General features: G+C 37.2%; 1 protein-coding gene across 1 annotated transcript; it reads right to left on the bottom strand.

Annotated features, from left to right (window-relative positions):
- Nucleotide 1: 1 nt before the first annotated feature.
- On the bottom strand, nt 2–27,678 carry LOC129359785 (receptor-type tyrosine-protein phosphatase epsilon-like). Its single transcript, XM_055029668.1, has 21 exons — nt 27,367–27,678; nt 19,240–19,458; nt 14,337–14,408; nt 13,110–13,206; nt 12,655–12,728; nt 12,088–12,224; nt 11,826–11,916; nt 11,630–11,706; nt 11,508–11,544; nt 11,329–11,426; nt 9,992–10,111; nt 8,941–9,104; nt 7,160–7,295; nt 6,831–6,980; nt 6,255–6,348; nt 5,789–5,865; nt 5,514–5,648; nt 4,066–4,191; nt 3,827–3,978; nt 1,564–1,699; nt 2–1,462 (listed from the first exon to the last, which is right to left on the bottom strand). The coding sequence occupies exons 3-21, from the start codon at nt 14,401–14,403 to the stop codon at nt 1,388–1,390; spliced, it is 2,043 nt and encodes a 680-aa protein (XP_054885643.1). The 5' UTR covers nt 14,404–14,408; nt 19,240–19,458; nt 27,367–27,678; the 3' UTR covers nt 2–1,387.
- Nucleotides 27,679–27,971: the final 293 nt, after the last annotated feature.

Raw genomic sequence — 27,971 nt, forward strand, 5'->3', positions numbered from 1 at the left:
GTTTTTTTTTTTTGTTTTTTGTTTTTTTAATTAGTCTGTGCTTGTTTGCTCTGCAGAATTTCAAGCAATTATGCAAAATATCATGTATGCTGATAATTGTATTCAGAATTTTGGAGAACTGTCCAAAGCAGTTAACATTTATGTATACATTTGATATTTTACTTTTATTTATTCAGGCTAATTTTACTGAGATATGGGGTGGAGTCTACTTCAAACCCCAAAATGTTTGCATTCAAGTTGTATGTTTAACAATTATAATTATATTGAGGGCAGAAGTGAATGTTTTTTTCTGGTGAAAAGTGTCTTTTTGGTGCAAAAAGTGGAGCTCACCCAGGGTGCCATTCATGCAAGAACCTCTGCTGCTTACAATAAATCTGTTCCCAGAGACTAATTTTAATTTTCCAGTACTTCAAGGTTTTTAGAGGAATTCTGACTTTAGTTTTCTGCCACTGTCCACAATACATTTGTTTGTGGGTTGTCCCTCTGATAAACCAGAGAACTATGCAGGGTTTACCATGCCTCAAACCTTTCAATCAATGGAAAGTGGCTTTTGTGTCAGAAACCTAAACATGATTAGGTAGGTGTAGAAAATGCATGAACGTATTGGACTTTTAACAAATTATTGTTCACTAATCTATATGTGAAATGCTTCTTCAAAATATGTTACACACACAAAAAGAAAAAAAAAAGAAAAAACAAATATGGCAAACAACTGTCTTACCATAATTTAATTTGTGTCACTTTGTGACCAGTTTCTCAAGATCAGAACTTTGTCTAATCAAAATGGCACCGATTTACACAAGATGGAAGCATTTAAACCTGGCTCGATACAATATATAAAAACTATTCTTTTAAAAGCAGAATGCGACGCTTGGCTGGGATGATGCATCTGAATTCTTGATATAACACATTACTTCCTGCCCGTTCCAATACAAGCTAATTGCATGTTGCCAAGTCAGGCACCAATCCACTAATATTTATCGCCACAGGCAAAACAGAAGTTAGTTAGTGAGGCTGAATCTAATTGCAGCAGGCAGCAGCTGTTAAGTGAATCCCAGACTGAAAGTCAGGTACTATAAAGCAGAAATAAACGTATATGAAGCTTTCTGTTTCTCGTTGAGCACAAATAATATTTACACAATAAACTTACTTATTTTATTTAGAAATTATTACAATAGTAGCGCATAAATTAATTCAGAAAACTTAATCTGTTCAGGTTAGATTACATGTTTTTGGGAGATTTAGCCCTGGAGCTCTCCTATGCCAAAGGTCTCCTAACATTTTCATTAGTTCTGTTATGCCAAGTGTAAAATGTAAAAAGCTATCCAAATCAACATCAAGAAAAACAAAGCAGACTTTTATTTGGCTGATGTATATACAAAGTGACCTATTTAAAATTGGCATAGTCTGAGAAAATGTCGATAAAATCCTGGACCACTCTGTAGCAGAAGTCATATTGCTCCTGGAAATTAAAAGTGAAAGAAAAAGCATGAACAGAAACCGTCCAGACAACAAAACCATGGACAAAGTGGCATGTTTGAAATGATTGTGCGTTGTTCTCACCGCGGTCTGAACCATGTGTGGTCTTTGCATGCGTAAACTCTTGACTGTCTGAAATACATCCAGGAGGCCTTCGGCTTTTACTCTTTCCAGAATGTTGCTGAGTGCAATAAAGGTGCCAGTCCGTCCCGCGCCGGCGCTGTGAGCAGAAGGTGCAGGATTAATGAAAAGCTACTTCTCGAAATGCAAACACTGGAAGTTCTTTCTCTCATCTTTTTCTTTGTTCTTTCTAAGTGGTTTAGGAAAGCAGTCCAACGGGTCCGGTAGCCCAGCAGTGTAAGGCAAGATTTCCTCTACAAAAGTGGAAAGTTATACATTTCTTCTGTTGCATAGTTTAGTGTATTTTGAAGAACAAAAGTTTCCTCAGAGGCCCTTCAAAGTAGGGTTGTTAGAATTATCTTTTTTTTTTTTATTTAGTCACAACAGAGTCTTATATTTGTAAGACTTCAAAATGTCTTACACAAAGCTGATCAAAAGGTATCCTCAAAAATCCTTTTTTTTTTTCTGGATGTTTGTAGAGATATAGTCATATTCAGCATATTAGAATTTGGGATCCAATAAGACTCATTTGTCAGATTAAAAATACCTTTTGAAAATTAAATTGACAGCCTTAATCTTTCTTATTAAGGCCGCTTTTCTTTATTTTTTTTTTTTTTGTTATTGGTTTGAGGTAATATTCTCATTATAAAAGTTTTCATCAAGTGTAGGCAGAAAATCATCATGATTAACATAAAGAAAGGCTTCAAACTCCCATCTGTGTGTTATTAATCTATGTAATGTGTTTCATTTAGTAATGAAGCTCCTGACATGAATGGACTTTTCAATAACTTTGTAATTTATTGAATGAGTCTGTGAATCATAGACCTTCAAATGTGATTATTATGTGTAGAAATTCAGACAATGTCAAAATAATCCATAATTAGTCCACTTTAAATACTAGTTAATCTGTTAATTATTTAGTGGGAAACTTCCTTTTATTCAGTAAAATGAAAATTTTTAAATCTTCAATATGGAAACAGCACTAGTGTCATATGAATGTGCCTGCTTCTTAAAGTTTCAAAACTTATAATTTCTCATTGTTCCTTCACTCTTTTCTCCCTCTAGTTAAAGCAATATATTACAACATACAAATCGGCTAGAAGTCTTTTTTTTTTCTTTTTCTATCTTGGGACACCAATAAACCTAAAATAAAATTTGTCAATAAAAATAAAAATAAAACAAAATTAAATTAAACGAGCATCTGCTTAAGCAGTAGTGGTAGCAGACTCAAGTTACGATCCTTGTCCTTTGGATTTGTGTTTGTGACTCATTCAGCTAATTAATTAGTAAATTAATTCCTTGTTGAAATAAATATTTTAACATATTAATATACATATGCAAGACCATGTTTCTTTAAATTTATGATAAAATCCTTCCATAGGAATGAATTAATCACTCAGACTAGAAATTATGACACTGGTTATTTAGGCCTATTAATGCTACATACATACATATATTTCAGTTTCTTTACAATGGAATTAAAATTCAGACGATTTGTTTTCTATTTGACGTGAAAAAAGTTAGAGGGAGTAAAGGTGACCTTTGTGTAATGGCACTAGTAATTATCCCCACTTAAAGAGAGGCTAATCCAAACGCCAACACTAATCAGTTTGGAAGCTCAGTATTTGACTGAGTCAATGTTTACTATGACGGTGGGATGGAGAGATGGAGATGTGTGTGTGAGGGGGTTAGGGAAGTGAGTGAGTGCGAGAGTGATGTGCAACTCGGAAGAGAAAGTGTAGAGAGACGTTGGGGATTGCAGCGGGTTAGCCCCATTCCCGGGAGAGGGGGAAAAAAGCTTTAAAAAGCCCCTCCTAGACAAGCGGTGATGAAGGAATAGAGGCAAGTGATGACACCATTTCCTGTCGTTAGCTCATCTTATCAGATTAATCATAGTGGGAGTCAGAGGAGATTTCTCTTTGAGAGGTTTTAATTGACTGTGAATCAGTGGATTGGATCAATCCCATCGGGGTATGCTGCCTTAGAATCACTTCACCTGAAGCTAGGTTCTGATCAAAGCATTCACAGCTAAGTCTTTATAAGGGATCACATAAGTAGTTTAGTCGTAGAACACTGGGTCTACTGAGAAAATGTACAAGTTATTGTAGGAACAAGAAAAAAAAATAATTATCTGCAAAATCAAAAGTCCAGATTTGGATAACACAAAAAGCATGTGAGGGTGGAAAAAGTAGGAGTACTGGCACAGTTTTCAGCTGATGTTTCTCACCTGCAGTGTACAACTATGGGACGGTTTCCAGACTGCTGCTGCTGCCTCTGCACAGCAGCGATAATGTCAATCATCCCCCTTCCTTCTCCTGGTATTCCGATCTCGGGCCATCCGTGGAAGTGGAAGTGTCGGACGTGTTGCGACTGTTTCTCCTGCAGAAGATTTGCAAGATTTAAGCTTTTTTCCTGATGTCATGACAAAGCGAGATATAACGTAGAATATTGCACAACATGACGCACTGGCTTGTTGGAGAGAACCATATCTCTGCGCGTGAAGGTTTCACACTGTGTTTCCAGTTTCAGCTCCACTGTGTAGTCTCCAAATGTTATACTGCCCTCTGATGGCCAATATTGGAAACACTTTTCCTGAGAGAAACATAAACAGAAAATACTTAGACTACATTTACCTGATTGTTATTATGAAGGTCATGTGAAAAAAATTAGAGACATTAAAGTTCAGTTTACTTTTCGAAAGAAAACTATTTCAAATTTCATCTTTTTTTTCATTTCTGAAAAATAAAGTAACTTAATTGCTGGTAAATGAAAGTCAATTTTACTGAAAACAAACTTAGTTTAGAAAAGGCATCATTAATCAAAGCAAAAAGTTAGGAAACCCATATACCTTAGCATCTTTGTTACTCCATTGGCTGAAAAAATGTCAGTAGGCCAATTTTTTAGCTATCCACCAGTCTCTGACATCAATCAGTCTGAGGAAAGTTTCCCACATTCTGTTGGGTTCACTTCACCTCACATATCCATTAAACCAAGATCTGACCTTTGACACAAACAGGAATCTGTTTCTAAATTTCATTCTCAAGCAGCTTTTGGTGGATTTGCGCTGCTTTCCTATAATTATGTATTTGGCAAAACATGTTCTGCATTCTCTGGTTCAAATATTTCATTTTAAAATTCTAACGGTGCAAAACAGGTCTTCATGTTTTTCATAGAAAACAAACACTTCTTTACAAACTCTGATGATTATTACACTTGTGGATGAATTCTAACATTGTAGCAGACTTGAAGAATCAGTTGAGTGTTTTTCAAATAGCTCACAGGAAGAAAGCCTGAACTGTGTCATCCTAAACATTCTCCACTTGAAAAATAATTTCTGTACAGTTTAATGGGGCTTTACAAATTCTTTTGAGCCTTCTTTAAAACCCCACCAAATCAAAAACTAGTACAATCTCCTTTTAAAGGTCATTGACAGATTTTTCAACCTCTCCATGGTGTTAACACGTTACTTGCATTGCTTTATTGTAAAGTTTTAGTCACTTTGGACAAAAGCAAATGCCAAATGCATAAAGATAAACTTCAGTAGTCAGGACAACAGCAGACTAAATGTTAATATAGTTTACCAATAATAAATCACTTTTACATCTAGTTTAAGATGTATTTTGTTCTATTATTTTTCTTTCTCCGAATCTGTTTTAAAAATGCAAAAATCCATGTTAGAAAAACCTTTTTCTGGTGCCCTAATTTCCTCACATGACTATATATTTTAAGTTGGAGGCACAAAAATCATACAAAACAAGAAAAGGCAGACAAAAAAATATCATAATAATAATAATAATAATAATAATAATAATAATAGTAATAATAATAATAATAATAACAATAATAATAAGAAAGGGAACATTAAATGTGCAGATCAATTTCTCTTCATCTGTTTGTGCAGCACCACGCTTTACCTGCTCTCTTTCTTTGAGTTCGGTGAGCATAACGATTGAGTGACACCTCCACTCCCACACCATCCTCCAGAAGTCCTCCACAGTGTGAGACAGGGGGCCCTGGGTTGCGATAAAATAGTCCTTCTGCCTGTAGCCCTGGAGGGCGGATCATCCAGTAAACACGACTTGAGAGCGCGGCAAAACATAATATTTTGCATTGTTTGCAAAGGAAACAATGAGCTTTATTTATACTTTTTATGGGAAATCTATACAGGAGGTTGAGAGGGAGCGCTTACATCAATAAAGGAGGCATTGATGTAGTCGGTGAACTCCTGTCCTCTTTTCACTGAGAGTATTACTCGGTTGAAATCATCTGCAGAGAGGAAAAAAATAAATAAATAAAGAGACAAAAACTTTCCACAAGTGATTTATGATAAAAGTTTAAATAAAGGCTGATAAAGAAAAGAATAACATGAAAAAAGAAAACATTCTTATTAAATCCAATATCAAGTTTTTGTGCATTGTAAATAAATGTGGCTTCTTTCATTACTCTACTTGTAACTGAAACAACAGAAAAAGAAAACAAGAAGAAAAAGAAAAAAACATAGCCCCACATTTAAATATCATTGATCTGGCTGACATGAACCGATTCGACAGATATCCATGTACGGTGTCTGAGAAATCACCGGTAGCATAGCGCTTTGATGTTACTTGGATATAATGCATTATGAAACCAACCGAGCATAAAATAGCAACCCTTACACGGGATGATCTGAAGCACACGGTTCTTCCTCATGTTGGCTGGAAGGTTCCCCGTTCTCATGTTCTCCTTCATAATGCGAACATTGGTCAGCTTCTGATGGGAGAAAACATATTCAAACTGATGTGGATCAAAAACTTTAAACACTTTGTAGTGCAATGCGATTAAACACTGAGTCTGTTTTTTTTGTTGTTGTTTTTTTAACTCTAAAGCAGACTATGGTTCAATAATGTTAACAACTACAAAAATTGAAGCTGGACAAAAACATGACTTGTTGGTAGGGGGAAGGGCGGGGGACGAAAAGAAAATCTGAAAAGTAGGAACTGGAGTGTAATTCGATGTAGTTTGCGATGAGCCATGGAGGATTGTGCATCAAAGCTAAAACAAACTGAAGACGGCAGATGGTGGTGCCTTATAAAGTTTCAGCTGATCCAAAACATTTTTACTTATGATTTTCGCCGCCAAGAGCTGCACCCTGGGCAACATTTCCATGATAATATAACTGTGTAGGATGCAGGGTGATGGGCGACAATTCATTCTTTACTGAAATGTTTAACAGGGAGCTCCTTCCTTCGTACCCTGAATTCCTCCTCCAGGCCCAGCCTGTCGTGGGGGGCCCTGGTGTTGTGAAGCCTTTGCAGATGGCCCTCCAGAGAGCATACATCTAGCTCAGTGTCTCCGTACAGATAGTACTCCAACAGAGCCTGGTAGATAAAGGAGTACTGCATCTGAGGAGGAATAGATCAGAAGACACAACAGAAGCCGATTTAGTTCTGCTGAACTATTTTTCTCTCTTTTTTTTTCTGTATTACAGAACATGGCTGTTTTCCAAGTTTTCCAGTTGTTTACGGTTCCGAATTGAGCCGTCGGTTCAAGGTGCAGCAGGTCGGATGGCGTCGTCACTTACGTCTGTCTGGATGAGTTGACAGCGCTGCTCTCGTATTCTGCTCACAAAGCCGAAGACGTCCACTCGCTGCTCCATATGCATCATGTCGATCATGCTGTCAATGACAATGAACGTCCCCGTCCTCCCAACTCCGGCACTGCAAAAACATAAACAGGGGAAAGGTCTGGTCTGTGACAAACAACTAAAAAAAGTTACAAAACAAAACACGCACAAAGGAAACCTTGCAAAACATATTCATGCATCCTGAGCCCTTTCACATTTTCCTCACATTCCAGCCAAGCTCCAGTGTATTATGTTGGGATTTTATGCGACAGACCAGTAGAATAATGGCGAAAGGAAAATGAATACATTTTTAAAAATAAATCTGAAAGGCGGGGCTCATATGCGTAAGTTTTTTTTTTGCCTCATTACTCTAACACTTTTACGCAAAATCCAGGGCAACCAAATGACTTCAGAAGTCAAATTTGCAAATCCACTTGTGAGTAATTTAACCAAACAATCCAAACAAACAAGCAAGGAACAGAACAGACAGGTTGTAAGCTTAAAGCAGTATTAGGTTATTAAACAACATCCCAAGTTTTGAAATTCTCACAGAACACTGTTCAATCCATCATCTTAAACCTGAAATAATGCATTGGCACTCTGGAGGACATGCTGAGATCTCCAGCTTAGTCATGCATCAGTTTAATGTTTGAGAAGGCATTAGAAGTTCTGTTTGCAGGTTCCCATTATACAGGTGACACAGCAAACATGTCAATAACATTTCACTGTTTTGGCAACATCACAATGTGAAGATGCTTTTCTACAGCAGGGAGAACAATAAACAAAGCAATCTTGTAGGACAATCCGATAGAAATTTCAAAAGCTTTGATCTGGTGGTGGTTCATATACAGACAGAACTACAATGGAAGGGTTTAGACCAAAGCACCATATAGTGCTAAAAGGGAATGTCTACCTCTAAATCTGACAGAAAATTTGTGGAGAAACTTTAGAAGAAAATACATATTCAAAGACACTGTCTGTCTTTGAACTGGATTGAACACTATCTGTTCAATCCAGTTGAACAGACAGTGTTCAATCCCAAGTCTCCACATGTGCAAACTGGTAGAGAGCTCCAATTGCAGCATAATGTAGTTCTCCCAAGTAATTGATGTGAAGGGACTGAAAGCAAATGTACACCACATTTTTTAGACATTCACTGGTACAAGACCACTTTACAATTATGCACTACCTAGCGCTGGCCTATCACATAAAACCCCCATAAAATACATTGAAGTTTTTGGTGGTAATGAGACACAAGCCACTGTAAGCAGCCTATATTTGCCTCCCACTTAAAGAAGCTGTACATGTAGAACCGTAGAACCGTGTGCTCTGAACAAAGGAGTCAATTGTGGCCAGCGAGCATATGCAGAAATGCTTCGCCTCTGAAGTCCAAACACAACACTAATAGATTTACAAGGGTCATTTGGGCAAACTGCACCTCTGGGAGCACAGAGCCTGGATTCCACAGTGGGGTGTTGAACTTCAGCAGTGTGGGCCCCATTCAGAAGTCAACACCTGTTGCAGCAGTTGCTACAGTCAGCTGCAAATTACTTTGGTAGGCCATTATGCTGATCATTGAAACAAATACAATTCTGAAGCATGGACATTAAGTCTTTAAGATCCATTTTTATCTATATATAATAATTAAACCTGGGTGTAAACTCAGCTTTTAACTTATATCAGCAAATCTGTTTCTTTGTGTCGTTCCACTTGATGTCTCCTTTTTTACTGTATTTTACCTGCAGTGGACAACAATAGGCCCAGCATATGAAGGATTGACAGCCTTGACCTTCTTCAGGAATTTTAGCATTCCGATCGGTGTGAACGGCACCCCAAAGTCTGGCCAGCTGGTGAAGTGGAGCTGGGTGACCAACCGAGGAGCTCGAACGCCATCGCTGCCCTGCTGCAAAAGTACAAACACACCAAAGGTGTTACACCAGGGATGTGGAAACACAAATCAGTTCAAGAAAGTCATCTATAAACTATGAAATGTTGGTAGGATAAAAAATTTGCATTTTTGTTATTTTTTGTTAAATATTTCTCACTGTGCTTTGAGAGATACAATGTAATTATCAAACAGAGTTTTTTTTTGTTTTTTTTTTTCCTTTTGCCTCACTCCCAGGAGAGCATCATTCCACGTTCTTGGTTGCTGTGTTTTCAGAGAGCTAAATGTGAAAGCACTCGCTACAGAACTCCAGCGCACTCATCTTTTTTTTTTTTTTTTTGAGTCAGAGAGGATTTCTGCGCTTGTCTGGCTTCAGACGGAGCAGGAACAAAGTGAATTTTGAAATGTGAAAGCTTCGCAGCACACCAAGCAGACATCCAACTTGGCAATCAAAAAAGGGAAAAGAAACAAACACACCTTTAAAACGCGCATGGATTCCTGAGGATCAAGTAGTGATAAACTCGAAACATTACAGTGTTGTTTATTGTTCGTTAAAATATGCTTATTTATTGATGACATATCCCGTTTCTGCTATCTGTACCCTTTTAATGTTTTATGCCTAAAATATTCATTTTCCAACGAGGAAACCTTCATACGCTTGGTTTTGCATTGGAATAAATGAAGAAGATAGGAAAAATAAATAGCTGTTTTACACCACATACCAATGTCTAAAAAGAAAAATCAGTTTGAAAACTTTTCCTGAATAATTTTTTTTGTTCATAATGTTTATTTTCCATTGAAGTCAATATATAATGGGATATAACTTGTTTATAAAGGGACTCTCGTTTTAAGTGATCATTCTCTGCTAGTAACGGGCACAAATTAATACTTTGATTTTCACTTACATATTGAACACAGAACTTTCTGATGGTGTAGTCCACCAGCACAATGACGTCTTCAGTTGCCACACGGATATTTCCGTACATCCAGCAGCCTTTTTCCGGCCAGTACTGGCAACATTTCTCCTGGAGAAAGAGAGTGTTCATAAAAAAATACTGCAGTTACAAATTTCTTACCATGGTACTCATAACCCCTCATACCTTCCCCCGACCCATTTTCTCATGTTACAATTGCAGTGCATTTTACTGGGCTTTTATGAAATAAACCAAAACAAAGCAACACATAACTATGAAGTTGGGGGGAAAGCATAAACAGGTTTCATGATTCTTAACAAATACAAATATGAGAAGTGTGGTTAGCTCAATTTAATCTGATTCCCCAAAGGGACAAACGTTCAGAAAAATAGCACTGTCAATCACCCAAAGGACACCAACCGCATGGGAAAACATGGTGGTTGCAGCGTCATGCCATGGGGTTTCCTGAATTCAATAAGAACAGAAGTCGGTCGGAGTCAATAGGAAAATGGATGAACCTAGAAGACGAGGAGGTGCAGAACACCGGACAATAGTGTGGCGGTTCAAATTTCAGAAGGACAACAGCCAAACACATTAAGCTAGGGCTTGCAATGATTCAAATAAATGCATATGCATCTCTTTAGAATGGACCAGACAAAGTTCAGAACTCAATCTGATAATATGTGGCAAACCTTCAAAAATTTGACTGAGTTCCAGTCAAATTATGCGAAGACAAATGGGGAAAAAATAGTTTTTTTAGATGTGCAAATGTATCACTTGATAATCAAGCTACAACTTTGTGTTAGTCCATCATATAAAATTCCAATAGTACACTTTGACGTTTGTGGTTGTACCGTGAAAGAACTGGAAACAATTCAAAGCCAATTGATTGATTGATTGATTTATCAAGGCACCGTATGAGTAGAGGAATTTATATTTTCAGTGTGTGTTTTAAAAATTCAAACCAGAGGCGGCCTGACAGTCGATAAGGTCTTCACAGTGACACTTCAACCCATTAACTAGATTCTCTAATTATCATGAAGCCTCTCAGGATCTTATCAACAATTACTTCATCATTGATCCCCACAGCCTCTAATCTGCCCCATCAAACTTGCTTTTTGAGCACTCAATTATCCTCGTTAGGCTGAATTTAATTTCAATACTAAGTGATCCTGCAGGGTGACACTTTGAATGGATTCCCATTTAGAAGAGGGGTCAAATAAAAGATAATCAGCACTTTGGCTTACAAGAAAACATAAGAGGTCTCAAAGAATTTGTGGTGTTTCCTGGAGAGTTTGAAATAATTCAGTAAAAAATTAAGTACCTACCTCCTTTCTTTCTTTCAAATTTGTCAGCATCACTATCGTTGTGGTTTTTTGCTCCCAAATCATTCGCCAGAAATCAGCCAGTGTCTCAGGCTTGGGACCTGGAACAGTATCGGAAGAAAGATTTCAAAACACCTGGCATCAAGAGTCAGAAACTCCAGTGTTTTCTTAAAAGACTTTACCTTGTGCTGCGATGAATTTGTTCTTCTCTTTATATCCCTGTGTGGAAAATAAAAAAACAAAACAGATTAGGTAGGACAGAATGATTATATTGATGAAGAACTTATTGAGTAAAAATATCTACGTCTATGTAAGAGGCGTTTATGTAGTCTGAGCACAGATGTCCATCGAGCTGACTGAGTATCACCCTGGAATGATCATCTGAGACAAGAGAGAAGACATAAAGCGAAGTGAGTTTTATTTTTGCCTGCTGCACTGCTTTTCCCGGTGATTTAGCCGTCAATAAACCCGCGGCCGAACATACACAGGCCCTCACTCACATGGTAAAATGTTTGGATATCTGTTTTTCTCTCTGTTGTGCTCTCTGCTCGCCTCCTCAAAGGACCCATGGTGGTAGTAACATGGCAGTGACTACAAAGAAAGAAACCAATCCTCACATGATAAAAAAGCAACAGGTACAAAGCCGTCTATCAAAATATTTTATTGTTTTTCCGCTGTACTTGATATACGATTTCACGAAGAAAAAAAGAGAGAAAGAAAGAAAAAAAAAAAAAAAACGTCACCCACACCAAACAATCTTACATTGAACTCCTCTCTGAAGAGTTTGCCGTCATCTGCAGAGCGTATCCGGTACTCCTCCTCCAGCGAGTCCAGAGGGATCGGGAAGTATCTCTTGGACTGCGAGGGAGATCTTGGGAGGAGGACCACTGTCTGCTCTCCTGAGTATAAAGGGATATACGGTGGTCAGACAGAAAATGTCTCCCAGTGGACGGCATTACAAGATCTCGCAGCACCTGCACAAACAAGCCTGACGACTATTAAGATTTCCTACCTCTGTGGGTACATGACAGAAATGATTTCTGGAGTCATAAAGTTGGTGCTGCGGCTCAAAACCATCTCAGTTCGGAATTTGGCATTTCCGCACATTTATTTTCCACTTGAAGAAAAGTTTATGTGCCTCCCTACGTGCTATGAAACCTAAGAGCCCCTGCCCCCCCAAACCCCACAACTTTTCCAGCTTTGGCTCATGAGCCTTCCTTTGTTCATAAAGAGTTCAAATTTACAAGTAAAATAAAAAAAGGCATAAAAAGAAAATGGATGCATTATATTTTCATGCTCTGGTGGTTATTTTGAGTGCAGAAGGAGTACCTTGTTCCTCCAAGAAGCCATTTGGAATCTTCTTATCCACGGATGTGACCAGGGCTTTCCTGTGGTTTTTAAACCTGTAACATAAGAAATAGGGTGAGGTAATGAAAACCATCTGATGAAGAGAGCCAAGTTCAGCAGAAAAGGTGCCCATGGAGAACTGTTTAGCACATGAGATGAGTCACAAAGTTAAAGGAAACATTAACCATCTCAGGGAAGTAAAGCTGTTCCTCCTCATGCTGTCGCTTCGGAATGTGAAGCCTCATCTGACCTAACTCGTTTTGTTTGCTGTCCTCCTTGACAAGCAGCTGTTAGCCCATAAGCCACTGCTCGCCTCCTGTTTAAGCCCCCCAGATCCCCAAACAATAACGCCCTGACACATTCAGCCTTATTTTCATTTAATGATAAAAAAGGGAGAAGGTGAGAAAAGCAATTGTGAGTTGTGCGACTTTATTTACCTCAGGCAGTAGATTGTAAGCAGGACAACAATGATAAGAAGCAGGGATATTATCAGCGTTGAGGGCAGGACGTGATCACCGTGGTGGGTGGGGTTTTCTGCACAAACAACCAGTGAAAGAGATTACTTCAAACCAAAAACCTTCAAGGTAAAGTTTTTTTTTGTTTTTTTTTTCACCCTTCTGACTTGTCTTCTAAAAAGCTTAGAAGTCTTGATGCTGAATAAACATGTCAATTTGTAACTCATTAAGTAATCATGACTCAATTTTAATTTTCATAATTCCACTCAAGAAAAACTTTTCCCTGACAGATTTACAGAAATAACTTTCAATGTTGGTTTATGCTCAAAATAATCATTCAGAACAATTGTTAGGAGTAATGCGCTGATGGCTGATTGTGTGGGATTGAGTTTCTGTGACAACTACTGATATATTTTACAAAAATTATGTCTGAGTTATCTCTCAGTCTTCTTGAATTTATCATTATAACATAAACAAAAACATTTCAGCTTCCTTGGTGTTTTATTTAAACAAATCTAATGTGGAACAATCATTTCTTTTAATTAAAAACCCATATTTTTTGGTATATTTAGTGTTTTTTCTGTAGTGTAGTTCATCAGCAAAGCTTTATAGCTCTTTGCTAAAATTGCTTTTTATAAAATATTTTTGGGAGAACTATGACATTATAATATTTAACTTGTAGTTTTATAGATGCAGTTTTATGGCCATCTCTGATCCCCTGTTTGTTTTCTGTTTTCTCTTCCACATTGTAAAGACATTTAGACTTTTAGTTGAATTGGTGTCTTGAAATTCTCCTTAGGTGTGGACCTGTTTGTCCTGTCCTGTCTGTCTCTGTGTTGGCATGAAATGAACTAGCATCCGCTATTGGATCTAATTGGGTTTTATTTTCTAGATGTTCCACACATCATTAAACAGCACTATGCTGACGCTGGCTTCCAATTTGGCAGGAGGGCAAAAGGCTGTTTCAGTGTTTTTGCTGGCATTTGAAAGTTAAATCAGCTTTAGTTCAAACTGGCAAATCTGGATAGACGTGGAAATGAAAGATGAGTTACTCTCTCAAATTCCGTCTTTACAACAGCATCACGTTCATTTTGTTAGATGATCTGGAAAATTACTTCAATACCTTAAATCAAATGAAAAACCTTTGATATTTAAAACATGCACCTTTCTTTCTTTAATGTTAGCAGTGCAAGACCTTTGATGTTTTACCTGCAGTTTGGTTGTCATGAGATGAATTGTTGACAGTGATGGAGGATCCAATCAGAAACAACACCATTGTCACTGAAAGAGAGAGAGAAAGAAAGCAACAACGTTGAACCAATTTTATTGACAAAAAACATGTTCGAACCTGTAACTCTACATATCCGCCACTAGACGGAGCCAAACCAATATAAAACCCATCAGAGTCCTGTGTCTTCTTAAAGGGCAGAGATGAGAGCTCTGCTTTGATGTGGCTTGAGGGTGATGTGTGCGAGTTTGTCTGCAGAGCAGTTAAGAGTCCTGCTGGGAAATCTGGTTGCAGTCGTGTTCTGTCAGGCCGACTTGAAAGTGAAGCATCAAATAACCTCAAATTCAAACATCAAACCAGGGAGGAGGCTTTAACCCACAGGTGACAGTAACCATATCCTTTGCAGACCTTGTGGAGTTGAGCTTCAGCATTGCTTGTTAGAAGCCGTTTCCTTCTCCCCTGTTTTCTTTGATGTACTGGAACTGTAACCTGCTTTGAGAAAATAACACAATTTCTGAATGTCCCTGGCCCTTTTTAACATCCCATAATCTTATGGGATGGAAAAACAATGCTATTTCATATTTTTAATTCACTAACAAGGGAAAATTGTCTGTAATGTTGCATGGTCCTTTTTGCTTCCTCCATCTCTTTATTTTTTCCTCCCTCTATACCAGTGTTTCTGAAACTTCCCTTAACATCAACTACCTCTCTTAACTTTTGCAACACAATACTTAAAAAAAGAAAGAAAAAAAAAAACATCGTGTACTCTTGTGCTGCATTAGTCTGTCCTAAGTTGAAAGGTTAATGTGACCCAAATATTTTTTTTCATCCACTTATCACTCATATCCAACTTTTTTATGGCAGTGTAAAAGACCGAACTCTGATTTTTCATCCTCCCCCCACAAAAAAAGAAAAACAAAATCTGATTTGCACCACTTCCATATGTGCTACTAAATCACATGTTGTACTTATCCAATTGTTTTTAATGTGTCTGTAGTCTGAAGAGTCTTGCTAATACACTTTAGCCAACTTTCATTTTGCTCTGGAAAAAGCAAAAAAGCTCAGTAAATCGAGACATAAATAATAGCTGAAGATTATAATTATGAATTTATGAACGATTTCTGTCAGGGAAGCACATCACATCACAATCACGTCACTCCTGGCTCTGACTACACATCTAAAAAAGATTTTTCTAAAGAAGCATCATTACTTCATAAGACATCACTAGTAATTTTATGTTTCCTAATCCTTTATCTTATGATCTTGTGATAATACTGTCAGAATACTGCAAACTCAATCCAATTCAAGCAGTGCGCTGCTGCGGGAAATCTGAGTTAACAGATTTTATGTCATTCCCAGATCTAAGTTTACACATCTAAACAATTAGCTGTTACTTAGAATATGCACCAAAGTTGATTTATTCTTAAAAAACTATTCTTAATTAGTTTATGTCTTTTTCAACAGAAGGAACAGGAATATCTCATTGACATAAAGACATTCTGATTCTGTCTTTTTTTTTGTCTCACACTGCTTTCTTAAGATCTGTGTAAATATTGTTGCATATTTCTTTTTAATAATATGTACTATGTATTTTTTCCCTTTAGTAGTCATGTTTTAATTATTTAATAATCTATCTTTTTTAGCACTTTTAAATTTTTATCTGTGGGTGGTGCAATGCATACGGCATATAAAAAAAGAATTGCTCACTACATTTCCCTTGTCTGTTGTTATCTCCAAAGTTCAGTACCTATTTTTCTTCAGTCACTTACACTTCCTTTCGCTTTTCTCGGCGTCCTCAAAGGGGAAAGGTATGAAGCGAAATTATAAATTGGGCAAATGTGCCAAATCTGCCTAAATGTCTTTGCTTTGATTTTGTAAAAAGGCAACAAAAGAACTGAGTGTCCTAATTTATCCTCTGTTTCAAGTCCCCTTCTTGTTATAGAGGCCAAAAGACTTGATGGAATAATTCATTGAGTCAATTTATTTCTTGTGAAAATGGATCAAGTGGGGGCCTCATTTATGATTTTTTTGGAGAATTTCTCCAAAACATCCCCTAACGGGGATTGTACGTAAGAAAAAAAAAACTAAAAACATTGCCCTGAAGCTTTTGTTGAAAAGAGATACATAATAATGCTCTAAAATGTTCTCAAAACAAACTCAATGTCAGATTTCATAAAGTGTTACTGGATTATAAATTAGGGGTTTGAGTTTTGAAAAATATGCCGTCTTCTACTTTCATCAGAAACAAGTATTTATATTCATAGTTGTGTGTGCACATGCAGCACAAATGCATTTTTTACATAAAAAGAACACATGCTTTCACATGTAATTTGTCACAAAGCCAAAGGTTATGTGATGCATACTGTTAGATGAGCCAAAGCTCTTCCCACTGTTAAACAAGCATGCAGTGCCAGCACCTGCTTCCTATTCCCTTCCCTTCGGTGGGAAGGTTGCGTCGACTGATTTAGCCCCATGCTACTGTTCATGGTACATGCACAGCATACCTTGCTGTGCATGTGGGTCACTGCATGGCCCAACATGCGTTTGTCACTTTTTGGCAGCTATGCTATATATATAATATTTAGTGAGAAAATGAGTAAGTAAATGGGTACTAAAAATATGCCAAGCACAGTCAAATGCTGAGATCCGGTTAAAAGGATATTTAATAAGGCATAAAGACACTTGAATTTTCTGGGTAGTTATGGAACTAAAAAGAAGAACTAAGCTTTAAGTGTTGATGAGGTTTTAAAATATGAATCACTTGTTTAACAGTGGACGTCATGACTCGACTTCTGTGTAGGCAAAAAGAGGAAGCAACGGCAAAAACTGTAAGAAACGCTGGTCTCAAAAGATGAAAACTGGAATGCAGGTTCACCCTCCACAGCGAGACACCCACTCTAAACATAGAGCTAAAACAGAATGGCTTTACATTAATGTGTCAGAAATGGTCCAGTTAAAGGCCAGAGCACAATCCGATTAAATATCTGTTATGATGCATTGGCTGCAGTAGAGGTGAAAGGTTGTTAAATAAAATCTTATATTCAGGGAACTGCATAGAAATTAGTATTAGGATCTCTCCACCTTTCCATCCATCCATCCATCCATCCATCCATCCATCCATCCATCCATCCAGCCAGCCAGCCATCCAGCCATCCCCCATCCATCCAGCCATCCATCCATCCATCCAGCCAGCCAGCCAGCCAGCCAGCCAGCCAGCCAGCCAATCACAACTAAGCTGTATTTGCTGAATTTTGCATTAAAGCTGTAGTGTCATTCAGCTATGACGTAATACCAAGACTGATAGTGCATGACTTTTGGGTCAGCCTCTCGGGTCATGGCTTATTTAATGTTGATGCAATTTGCACTGAAAGGTGTCACGAGTTAAAGATAACTTTGTGACAGGTTATAAAATGTGCAGCCTCCATAGGAGATGTTGCTGTAGCAAACTTAATGATTGATACTGGAAGCCTGTCAGATCCAAACATTCCCAGTGACCGGCCTGGTTTTGTTTATTAACTCAACATTTGCAACATGTTAGACATGAACTGACACCATGGAAGCACCAATAACAAACATGTGTTTTACCTCTGAAGACATGAGGCCTGGCCACATAAATTTAAGATAAATGCAATCCAAGATCATGTGTTTATTCCCACAGACAGGAATTCTGTAGCCATACATCATCTTGAATGATATAAACAAAAAATGCTTAAAACAATACAATCAGTTTTGCAATAAAAACACAAGTTAAAAAATATCATTATTTTTAAATACATAGAAATTCATTATTAAACAGAAATTAAGCATCACTGAGCAGCTGCTCATTATAAATCATCTATTACAAATCAAAATTTCTTGCATTATCATTATATTGTTCTGACTGGCTATGACATGTGATTTGACCGATAAAGTTTCATAGTGGCTACAAGAAAACGGGTCACGTGAAACAGAATGATGACTCAAAACAAACTCTGAAACTTGACACAAATCCCTTCATTGTAGTAAAAAAGTCAGGTTAAAGATGTTTGTGGGTCATATTTTTCCATGTGCAAAATATAAATGTGGCAGTCTGGAATTCCTTTTTCCTCAAATTATTCTCAAATGTAAATGGAGATGCTGAGAAAATACTAAATGTCTTCAAAGGCATCCAGTGAGGAATCAATGGGAGTCAAAAGATCTGTAACTTATAGACTGTTAAATTGTCCTTCCCTGATAATTAGGCAAATTTTGATGCAATTTGAAGAGCTTCATAAGTCACATGAACAACAACATGTATCAAATATATATTCACACATCCAGACATGCTTCAGTTTTCTCCCAGATCATCATGGCTTCAAAGATTCAAGATTCGTGTTCTCTGAATATATGTCATGTTTGGAACACCAAAGGAGAGAGAAAAAATGTTGCTGTTGTTTTTCGGGATCTGAGGAGCAAAAGCATCAGGTGTGGGGAAAAAAAAAAAGAAAGATGCAAGACACATCCAGCCTTTTTTGCTGTCAAGTGCCAAGGACAAAAGTGAAAGAAAGCACAATGGAGATGGTGCACTTCGCATGTCAGCAAAGTGCAGCAGTAAAGTGAGCGGTGTGAACAAAGAAGAAACTAAAAGGAAAAGGAGAGAAAAGATCTCCTCCAATCCAGTCGTTGAGTTTATGTGAAAAAAAAAAGAAATAAATAAATAAAAACATTACGTGTTTGCAAAGTGGCTAGTAGAACAGTGCTTCAGTGTTTGGGAGGAGAATTACTACTTTTATGTTATTGTATTATTATATTTCCTTATTTAAGTAACTTATCTTTCTCAAGAAATCAGTTGAATGTCAATAAAATTCTATGTATTTCTGGAAAAATAGACATGTAAATATTAGAATGAACAAACAAGACACTTACAGGTCCACTCAAAGCTGCTGTGACTCGTCACTCCATAGCAATCATGTGATTCTAGCTGCTGTCTTTGTGATTTACTGGGGAGGTTTTCTTCCCTAAATCGTCGTCACATCCTGGAAGTAATCAAAAACATGAATGAAGAGACGAGTCGGGATAATGGCCGTGCCGGAACGTTATTCAGAGTTCTTGGGGCTTCGGATCAACAGAGGACCTCTTGGAAACCTGGGGGAAAAAATAAGAAGAAATGTGTAAATGAAACAGAAACAGTTTGGAAAACTATCCAATACATTTTTTTGTAGCTCACTTTTTTTTAAGCTATCTTAAAAAAAAAACATAAAATAAAATAAAATAAAGCTGAGTGCACACAACTAAATGCAAAAAAAAAAAAAAAAAAAAATAGGTGGAATCGCTGCCAGACTGAACCAAGCATCAGTCAGCTGGCTGAGTGGGTGTGGATGTGAAGCCATCTGGGTTATAAGACCGATAAGACCCAAAAGATTCCAATGCCATTGTTTAGATAATATTTTTACACATTACAAAATTTGTATTTTATCCACACAGTTGTTACAACAAAAAACAAAACCACCTATAAACAAAGTCAAACAATCCCTCTATCATGGCACAACACATGAAAAGGCCTTTTTTTTTTTTTTTTTTTTTTGCAGTCTGCATATTTTTGCATATTTATGGATTTATTTGGATGGTTCCAGATTAGTTTGTAAATTGGTTTGAATTCCTTTGACATATCTGAAATTAAAATGACAATTACATCAATGTTAGTCAAGCCGTAGAGCTGTTGCATACGTTTGTGGAGATCAGCAGGCCAAAGAACCACATTGCAATCGAAAAACCGTGGGATCTACTGCAGGGCAATTTGCTCTTAGGAAACTTGCAAACCATTCTGTGTGTCAGTGTACGAATGTGTCCATGATCATATTTTTAACTGTGGCCCAAAGTGAATGAGGTGCAAAAGTGCTTCAAATTGCTGGTATTACTAGAAAGTCACTGGGGTAGAATCTCACTGATCTCTGTCTCTCCACTTGTTTTTTTATTTTTCTAAGGTCGTATTCTGAGGTGGTTGTTGGGTTGTTTTAAGAGGTGCTCCTCATTTTGACTAATTAAACCATGTAAGTTCTACTTGTGTCAGAGTTGAGAAAAACATGTCCATGAATGCATATCAATTGTAGACAAAAAAAAGAAAAAACTTCTTTTTGCAGTTTAATCTCAAACTATGTTTCAAGACCACATGAATTTTGGAGGCCACTAGCCTACCTGACCTTAGATCTCACCACAACATGGTAGCATCACTATGACTCACTGAGATGTTCAAAGCTCATTTTGCTTTTTAACCCAGTTCTGTTTGTTCACTAACCTGCTCTGCTACCATCTGAAGCCTTCATGAAGCAGTTCCATTTATAAAATTGAATAAATGAAACTCAAAATGGTGAAATATATATGAAAAACATTTTTAAAAAACCCACATTGTCTTTCATTTCACAATTATGCAGTAGTTTATGTTGATCTGATGAAGCGTGTTACAGGACAGGAATATTTTAAATGGTGTGAACATTTTTTGCAAAGCATCGCTGTAAAACCAAAGTATTAATTTGTTCCTGTTTAGTGAAATGAAGAATCAATATTTTATCTTGCTGAAGATAGTGAGAAAGCAGGCTTAGCCTCTTTTCCTGTCCACTATGCACCAGCATGACGCACAAAGGGATATTGTAGCTGCTGGAACATAGCTGAGCCCAAAAAAAAAAAGGGAGAGGTAAATTAGTCAGTAGACTCAGCTGGATGACTTCCCTGACCTCAGCTTTGAGAAAGAAAAAAATCACTGAACAAGGTGTGAAAAGCAACTTATTTCCCCAATCGGAGATCAGTTTTTTTCCGAATGCTGCTGCTGGCAGTGAAATATGTGCAGAAAACCTTCCACTAAAAGCATCCAGTTGAACACGATACTGCTCAAGAGATCCTTTATGAATAAGGCAGTAAAAATCTGTTCTGGAGGTTAAATATTGTGCCTATTAACACTTCTGAAACTTTTAAGCATGTTTGCTCACTTTCATTTGTCAGAAACAAAATCTGAGTTTTGTTTTTATTCGTTTGGCCAAGAAGCTAGGCGGAGCATGAGGATATCATCCTAGAGGTTAACTGGGCCTTTGCAAAGTAAAGAAATTTCTCCAAGGACTTGATTTTAAACACTAGTAATGATGTGCAGAATGTTATGTGCTGATCCCACTTATTTCAATTTTATGTGCTTTACTCTATTTTTCACTCTTTTTAAAAACTGGGCAAAGAGATCTTTTAAGTTTTATTGCCAGTCAGTATTATGATTCATAATAAATGAAAAAGAAAAAAAAACATGTTACAAAATACATTTTCAGTCTTAATGGCTTCCTTTCTTTAGACTCTGATCAAATATAACAAGTTAAGGAGGAAATCCTTTAAATGGAACATAGTTTTTAAAAGTTTATGATATAGGAAGAGTGGGGGAGGAGATAAATCTGATTTGTTTTTATTTTTAGTTTTTTTATATTTATAGAATGAACTTAAAACTTAAACATTTGAGGAATTCTTATTTAGCAAGAATAAAGTTGGGAGAACAATAATCATTTGCTTAATCTATATACAATCTTTCATTGCAAGGACATTTTTTTATATTTTTAATTTTATTTAACCTCTGTTTAAACGTCATACGTCAGAATATTATACAGCAGAAAACATTCTACTGTTTTTGGCCACTACAAAAATCCTATGTACCTAAATGATGAGAACTACAATGAAAATAATTCAACAAATCCATATTTTTATTCACACCTATTTTTGGAATTCAAGTTGAACTATAAAAACATACATCCAAAAAAATAATGTAGACCACACAAGGAAATTGAAAACTATTAAGAATAAAACCATAAAAGTATGTAAACTTTAAAATGAGATCAATGCATATAAACTTCAACCTGTGCCTTACTACAAGTGAAATGGCCACAGGGGTCAGCATACACTGATGAATCTTGCATTTCACTGAACAAACTATTCTCATAGCAGGCCATCTGCCACTCCCAGAACTAACATTAACATCTGAATGTAAGATTTTTTTTGAATGTACATAATGAAATATAAAAAAGCTAGAAACCATGGAAGACTCTTACGGTTAAAAGCATACTGTGAAAAAATCATCCAGCCCAGCTGATCTTTGAAGCGGAAATAAAAGATAAATCCTGTAACTAAATCCATCAATCAAATATGAAACATACTTTTAAAGGGGCAGAAGGGTAATGCTAGAGCTGTTTTTTTGGTTCTGAACACAATTTCCCCTCTGGGTGTAACTTCAGGCAATTTTTGACCCCTGGCTCTTATTTAAAAGGGCAAGAATGTTCCTTAGGGGGTTTGGAAAAGTTTTACTGAATAAATCATTTCAATAAGGATAATAGCATTGAATAAATCTGGCAATAGGTGACAGTACACTGAAGCATAAATATCCTTCAGAAAAGCTTTTTTTAATTTTTTTTAATTTATAGTAATCTCATAATTGTTGTAGTAAAATATCTGACCTTTGTGGATTAAAAGAAATGATAAATAATACTTAATACAGTATTTTACTTGCCTGTAGTCATTGATTCCTTTAGTTCTACAAATTTAGTCAAAATGGAAGCCTTATTCATAATCATCCACTCTATGTTGACTAAAAATTATTAAAAAGAAACAACATGGAAGTCATTGAAGCTGTATTTGAGTGCCATCATCATCCAAAACTCCCAAAAGAGACAGCAGTGAGTCTATGAGTTGGTGTTTACCATAGCTATATCATTCTTTTCTGCCAGCTTAAAACACAAATATTAACATAATTTCCTAAAAAGAAGACATATTATGTTTCCTTGAACAAGTTAAAACAGGTCTGTGGAATATAAAAATCATGTTCATTGCATTTCTTGCAAAAACATCAATCTGATATTTCACCTAACTGCTAAAGACTTAAATGGAAATTCAAAAATGTGCAAAAAAAAAAAAAAAACTATTTTGGATAATGAGTCCCCTTTCACAATGGAAAACAAATTGCCTTTTGCTTAGATGGTGGTATGAATTATGATGCATGCCCTTTAAAACAATTTTATCTCAAAGACAAATTCAAATTATATGAGCCAGTTTGAGTCCACCTGTGATGTTCCCTGCTGTCAAACTAACTGAACACACAGAGAAACAATTGTTTCTTACATTGTGTAACTTTCCGCCGACGCAAAAGCTGAACCTCGACTAAACAGTGCACAGCACTCAGTGTGTGGGTAGAACCAGAGCCTCAACCACCTGCACTTCATAATAAGCAGCCATCCTGTCGTGGGAAATAGCCAAGAAAATTCAGTTTTATCCACACGAGCCAGGAAGATGAGGAAAGTAATCTCCAGCCTCCAGTTTGAGGACTCTGAAAATGACACTTCTGGGACACAATAGGTGAAACTGGGGACATGAGATGATAATCATTGCAATTACAGCCTCACTTGTTCAGCTGCAGCTCAGCCAAGGATAAAGGAGTAAGCTTCTTTCCTGGGATTCACCACAATGGAGCTAGGTGCAAAAATGAATACAAAATCAAGCCCCAGCAGTATACAAAGAAAGATGGTGGTGTTACAGACAACATTTTTGAAACACATATGAAAATAGTAGCTTGTTTTTCTGTGTTGTTGCTAGTCGTTGCTATGGGCGTTGATTATTTAAGCGATTACCTCTTTTGCTTGACAGACCACAGAATGACGACGCAGACACTTGCTCTTCTCAGTAAGAGCAGAGTTTCACCACAAGCACATTTGCAAAACCAAGAAATATGGGTGCACATAAGAAGGGTTGCAGTTTTGTCTTAAAATAAATACATATCTATTCATTCCACTACAAAAACTCACTTTTCTCAATATAATCATACATTTTTTGCACAAATGCATACACCTTCATTGTCTCATTTTTGTTTTTTTAGCAGAAATGTAAATGAAAAATATAATTCCAACATTTTGTTTTGACTAACATTAGGTAACAATGGTCTTCCACGTGGGCTACAAATGTGTTAAGCCTGGACCAAGACACAATGTGAGAAGAATGTTATGTGGGCTAAATAGAAAACCAACTGCTCAATGGTACAAAGTCCTTTTTTCAGATGAACCTATAATTTGTATTTCATTTAGAATTGAAGGTCCCAGGGAAGAGTGGAGAAAGCACAGATGCTGCTTGACGTCCAGTTTGAGGATTTCACTGTCACGATTTGTGCCATGCTTGAAGTACAGAGCAGCTAACTACCAGATAAACTTTAGGGCACTTAATGCTTCCTACTTCTGACAAGCTTTATGGAGATGCTTATTTCATTTTCCAGCAGGTCATGGATTCTTCCCACACTGCCAACTGTACCAAAAGCTGATTCAGTGATTATGGTATTACTCTGCTCGATTGGCCAGCAGACTTGCCTGAGTTGAATCCCATAAAAATTATTTGAGCTGTCAAGAGGAAGACGAGACACCACACAACAACAAGGCAGATAACTTGAAGGTTGTAATAGAAGTTTGCATTACACCTCAACAGTGCAATAGGCTGATGGCCTCCATGTTGCACTGAAGCTGTTATTTGCACACAAACCAAGAATTACACTGCAAAAAGCTCAAGATACCTTCCAGAAACCAATTCACAATATCTTTTTTTTAATTGATCCTATGTACTATTTATATTTTCTCAGACATACATTTTTGAGTTTGAATTTTTTGTCATCACTAAGCTTTAAATATTTCACTCTATGTGCAATAAAGCTACACAGTATACATTCAACTTTCCAAAAGAAGTGGCAAAGAATATTGAACTTTTTCACAATATCTACTCTTTGAGATCAGTGGTCTCCAAAGTTTGGGGCCAATGGCATTGCAGTGGGGGTACAGGAAGCTGTATGGATAAATGAAAAACATAAAAACAGTTACACAAGAGTGTTTCACTATAAAAATAGTTTGTAGTTTGTTTTATTGCAACTTGAAGTGTGAAATGAACTTCAGTGGAATTTGAAAACAAAATATGTGTATAGGTTTGTGCCTGGTTGAACACTTTATGGGCCCAATTGATTTTTTTTTGTCTTTCTTGGGGGGGATTTTGTTGTAATCCATAGATGGGCCCAGAAAATCTTTGGGAACCACTGTTTTAGATGTACTTGTATGTGACCAGAACAGCAGATTTAGGTGATATTAATATGGAGAACATCAAGGACTGACACTGAATCGTTCATAATTTGCGTACATAACGTCAACCTAAAATTAAGTCAACCTTCTTACAAAGACAAATAAGCCATATGTTTTCCACATCAAGGACGATCTCCCAGAATTTCTCTGCAATGTGTATGATTGCCACAATGCAAACCATGTTTCTCACCTTCAGATGCTGAAATTTAATTCCTGGGAAATTTGTCACTTTCAAAATGAGTCTAACTATAGCATGTGAATTCCCCCAAGGGCGTAATGTGTGCTATAGCCGTCCCAATATTCTGAGGTAATCTGAGAAGTAACATCAGCTTTTAGTAGGCCACTTAATTAGGATTGAAGCAACAATGTAGGTTATTGTGAATCAGGCTTTGGCAGTGAACAAGATCTACAATTCAAGTCTGATACAAATGGCATTCATATGACTGTTTTACTTTATTATTAGATGTGACATTACAAAACAAGGATAATTTTGTACAGACTATGTATGGTTCAGATAAGGCAAACTATTATGATGACTAGCAGACGAGTGTTTATTTATTACGATACAGAGTATGATGGATTAGGAAGGAACTCAAGAAACAAAAGAGAAATTGGCAAGCCAGAGGACTTCAATTAGTTTTATGTAAGTCAGTTCTGCAGCTTTTATGAGGCGTTTCCACTAATCAATCTCTATCTAAAGTGGTCTCTGAGGAAGTAACAATGGACAGGCATCTGAGTCATTGGGCTGCCAAGTCTCACTGATGAATGTGGAGAGTGACAGGACAGCCCAACCACTGTAAACGTTAATGCTGCTTCTGATAGAAAAGTGCAAGAATGCACAGTTGTCATTTGTAGCAAACGAGCCTACGTAGCTGTCAGGGTGTCCCATGCTAACATTACAACAACAACAGGCATGTAAGCATTAGAACTACGAAGAAGATGAAGTGGACTGAGGAATAACATTTTCTTTTGGCTGGTTAACTGTTTCAATAAGTTAGGAAGAAGGCAAGCTGACAGATGAAGTGTGTTGCTCTGGGCGATGTTTAACTGTACTATCCATGTGGATCTTCCCTTAACAGGTCCCACTATCTTTAAAAAGCATACTTGTGTTTTCAGACTGGTCCTATTTAGGTGATTTATTGATTCGAGTGGGCTATGAAAACAAAATCCAGCTGTGATTGATCACAGTTAATTGATGATTTTGCATGAGCTGGGTGGGTTGGATTACAAATGAGACATGTGGAGCTGCCTTTTGTATTTACAGGGTTCATCAGGTAATCTTTGTCTTTTATACTGAAAATTGGTTGGTGAGTCAAAACACTTCAGTGTAACAATCAAGCAAAAGCAGAAGTAATGTCTAAAGGCACATTTACTCTGCAACCTATATGCCTTGCATCAAACTGACACATTTGCTTTTCTTTGCTGCCATTAGAAGCAGGCTATTAGCTGCAGCATTCACTATAAGTACAGCATACAGGCCTATACTGCCCTTCATTTGTTTTTTATGTCCTCAATAGCACTGCTGTCTCCTTTTTTGGTGCCAAAAAGATTTATTATTATTATTATTGCTATCATTAATATTTTAAGCTACATGATCACAGAAAATAAAATAAATAAATCAAATCGTTACATGAATGCACTCAGTTTAACCTTATACACATCGTGTCCTGGTGGTCACTGGGCGCATAGATTTGCTCCACTAACCCATATTCTGTACAGCTTATGATGACAATGTACATGTGTGAATGACGGCTTAGATGGAATAAATGTCCAATCCTCCGTGACCTGCATGCGTTTACTAAAGCCTTTTGTAGTTTGAGTGAGCCGAGCGGTTTAATAAAAAAGGAGAGTCGCAGCTCTTAGACAGAAAATGGTCGGTGTTTAGGGTTAAGCCTCACGCTGAAAGCAGCTGGGATTGTCCGCATCTTACCGTAGCTTTATGATGACCTCGTCGCTCACGCTGCAGCGGCTGATGATGTCGGCTCCGGCTTGTTGTTGTAGTACGCCCCGTCTCCTCTCCTCTCCTCTCCTCTGCTCGCTCGTCTGGTCTTTGGAGAATAGCGCAGCGAGCATGGAGATGTCGAATCGTCTGACCGGAGCCGAGGAATGCGTTCAGGCTCCCTTAGTGATCATGTTTCCAGTGCATCTCTCAAAGGATGGGTGTCCGCCTGCCAAGGCTCGGCCGAGTTATGGCAGAGCGGAGACTGGAGAGACCCTCCCCCGGGCGCAGAACAGTATCAGGTGGACGCAGAGCATCCTTCACATTCCTGCATCAGTGGACAATAAAGGGCAAGCTAATACAGAAAAAAAAAGAAAAAAAAACTCTCAACCTGTTTTATTTTTTTATTACAGTTGGTATTTTAGTATGACGTTTGTTCAATACACAGAAAGGTTTCAAGTTGTAACATTCCCCCAGTGACGCTTAGGGGACTGATGTGCACTTGTTCATGTCACATGACGCTGGAGGAGTGAACAAGCAGAGCTTCTTTGAAAAGATTACAACTTCACTTTTTCAAGTTATTTTATAAAAATAAT

The sequence above is a fragment of the Poeciliopsis prolifica genome, unplaced genomic scaffold (assembly GCF_027474105.1).
Source record: "Poeciliopsis prolifica strain line A6 unplaced genomic scaffold, Auburn_PproV2 SCAFFOLD005, whole genome shotgun sequence".
NCBI classification, from domain to species: domain Eukaryota; kingdom Metazoa; phylum Chordata; class Actinopteri; order Cyprinodontiformes; family Poeciliidae; genus Poeciliopsis; species Poeciliopsis prolifica.

What these genes read in the sequence shown, in the direction of transcription:
- LOC129359785 (XM_055029668.1), bottom strand. Translation starts at nt 14,403, where the DNA reads ATGGTGTTGTTTCTGATTGGATCCTCCATCACTGTCAACAATTCATCT. An exon ending in TGGTTCTCTCCAACAAGCCA is followed by an intron (nt 3,979 to 4,065) that starts GTGCGTCATGTT and finishes AATCTTCTGCAG; the next exon opens with GAGAAACAGTCGCAACACGT. An exon ending in CCCATAGTTGTACACTGCAG is followed by an intron (nt 1,700 to 3,826) that starts GTGAGAAACATC and finishes TTCTGCTCACAG; the next exon opens with CGCCGGCGCGGGACGGACTG.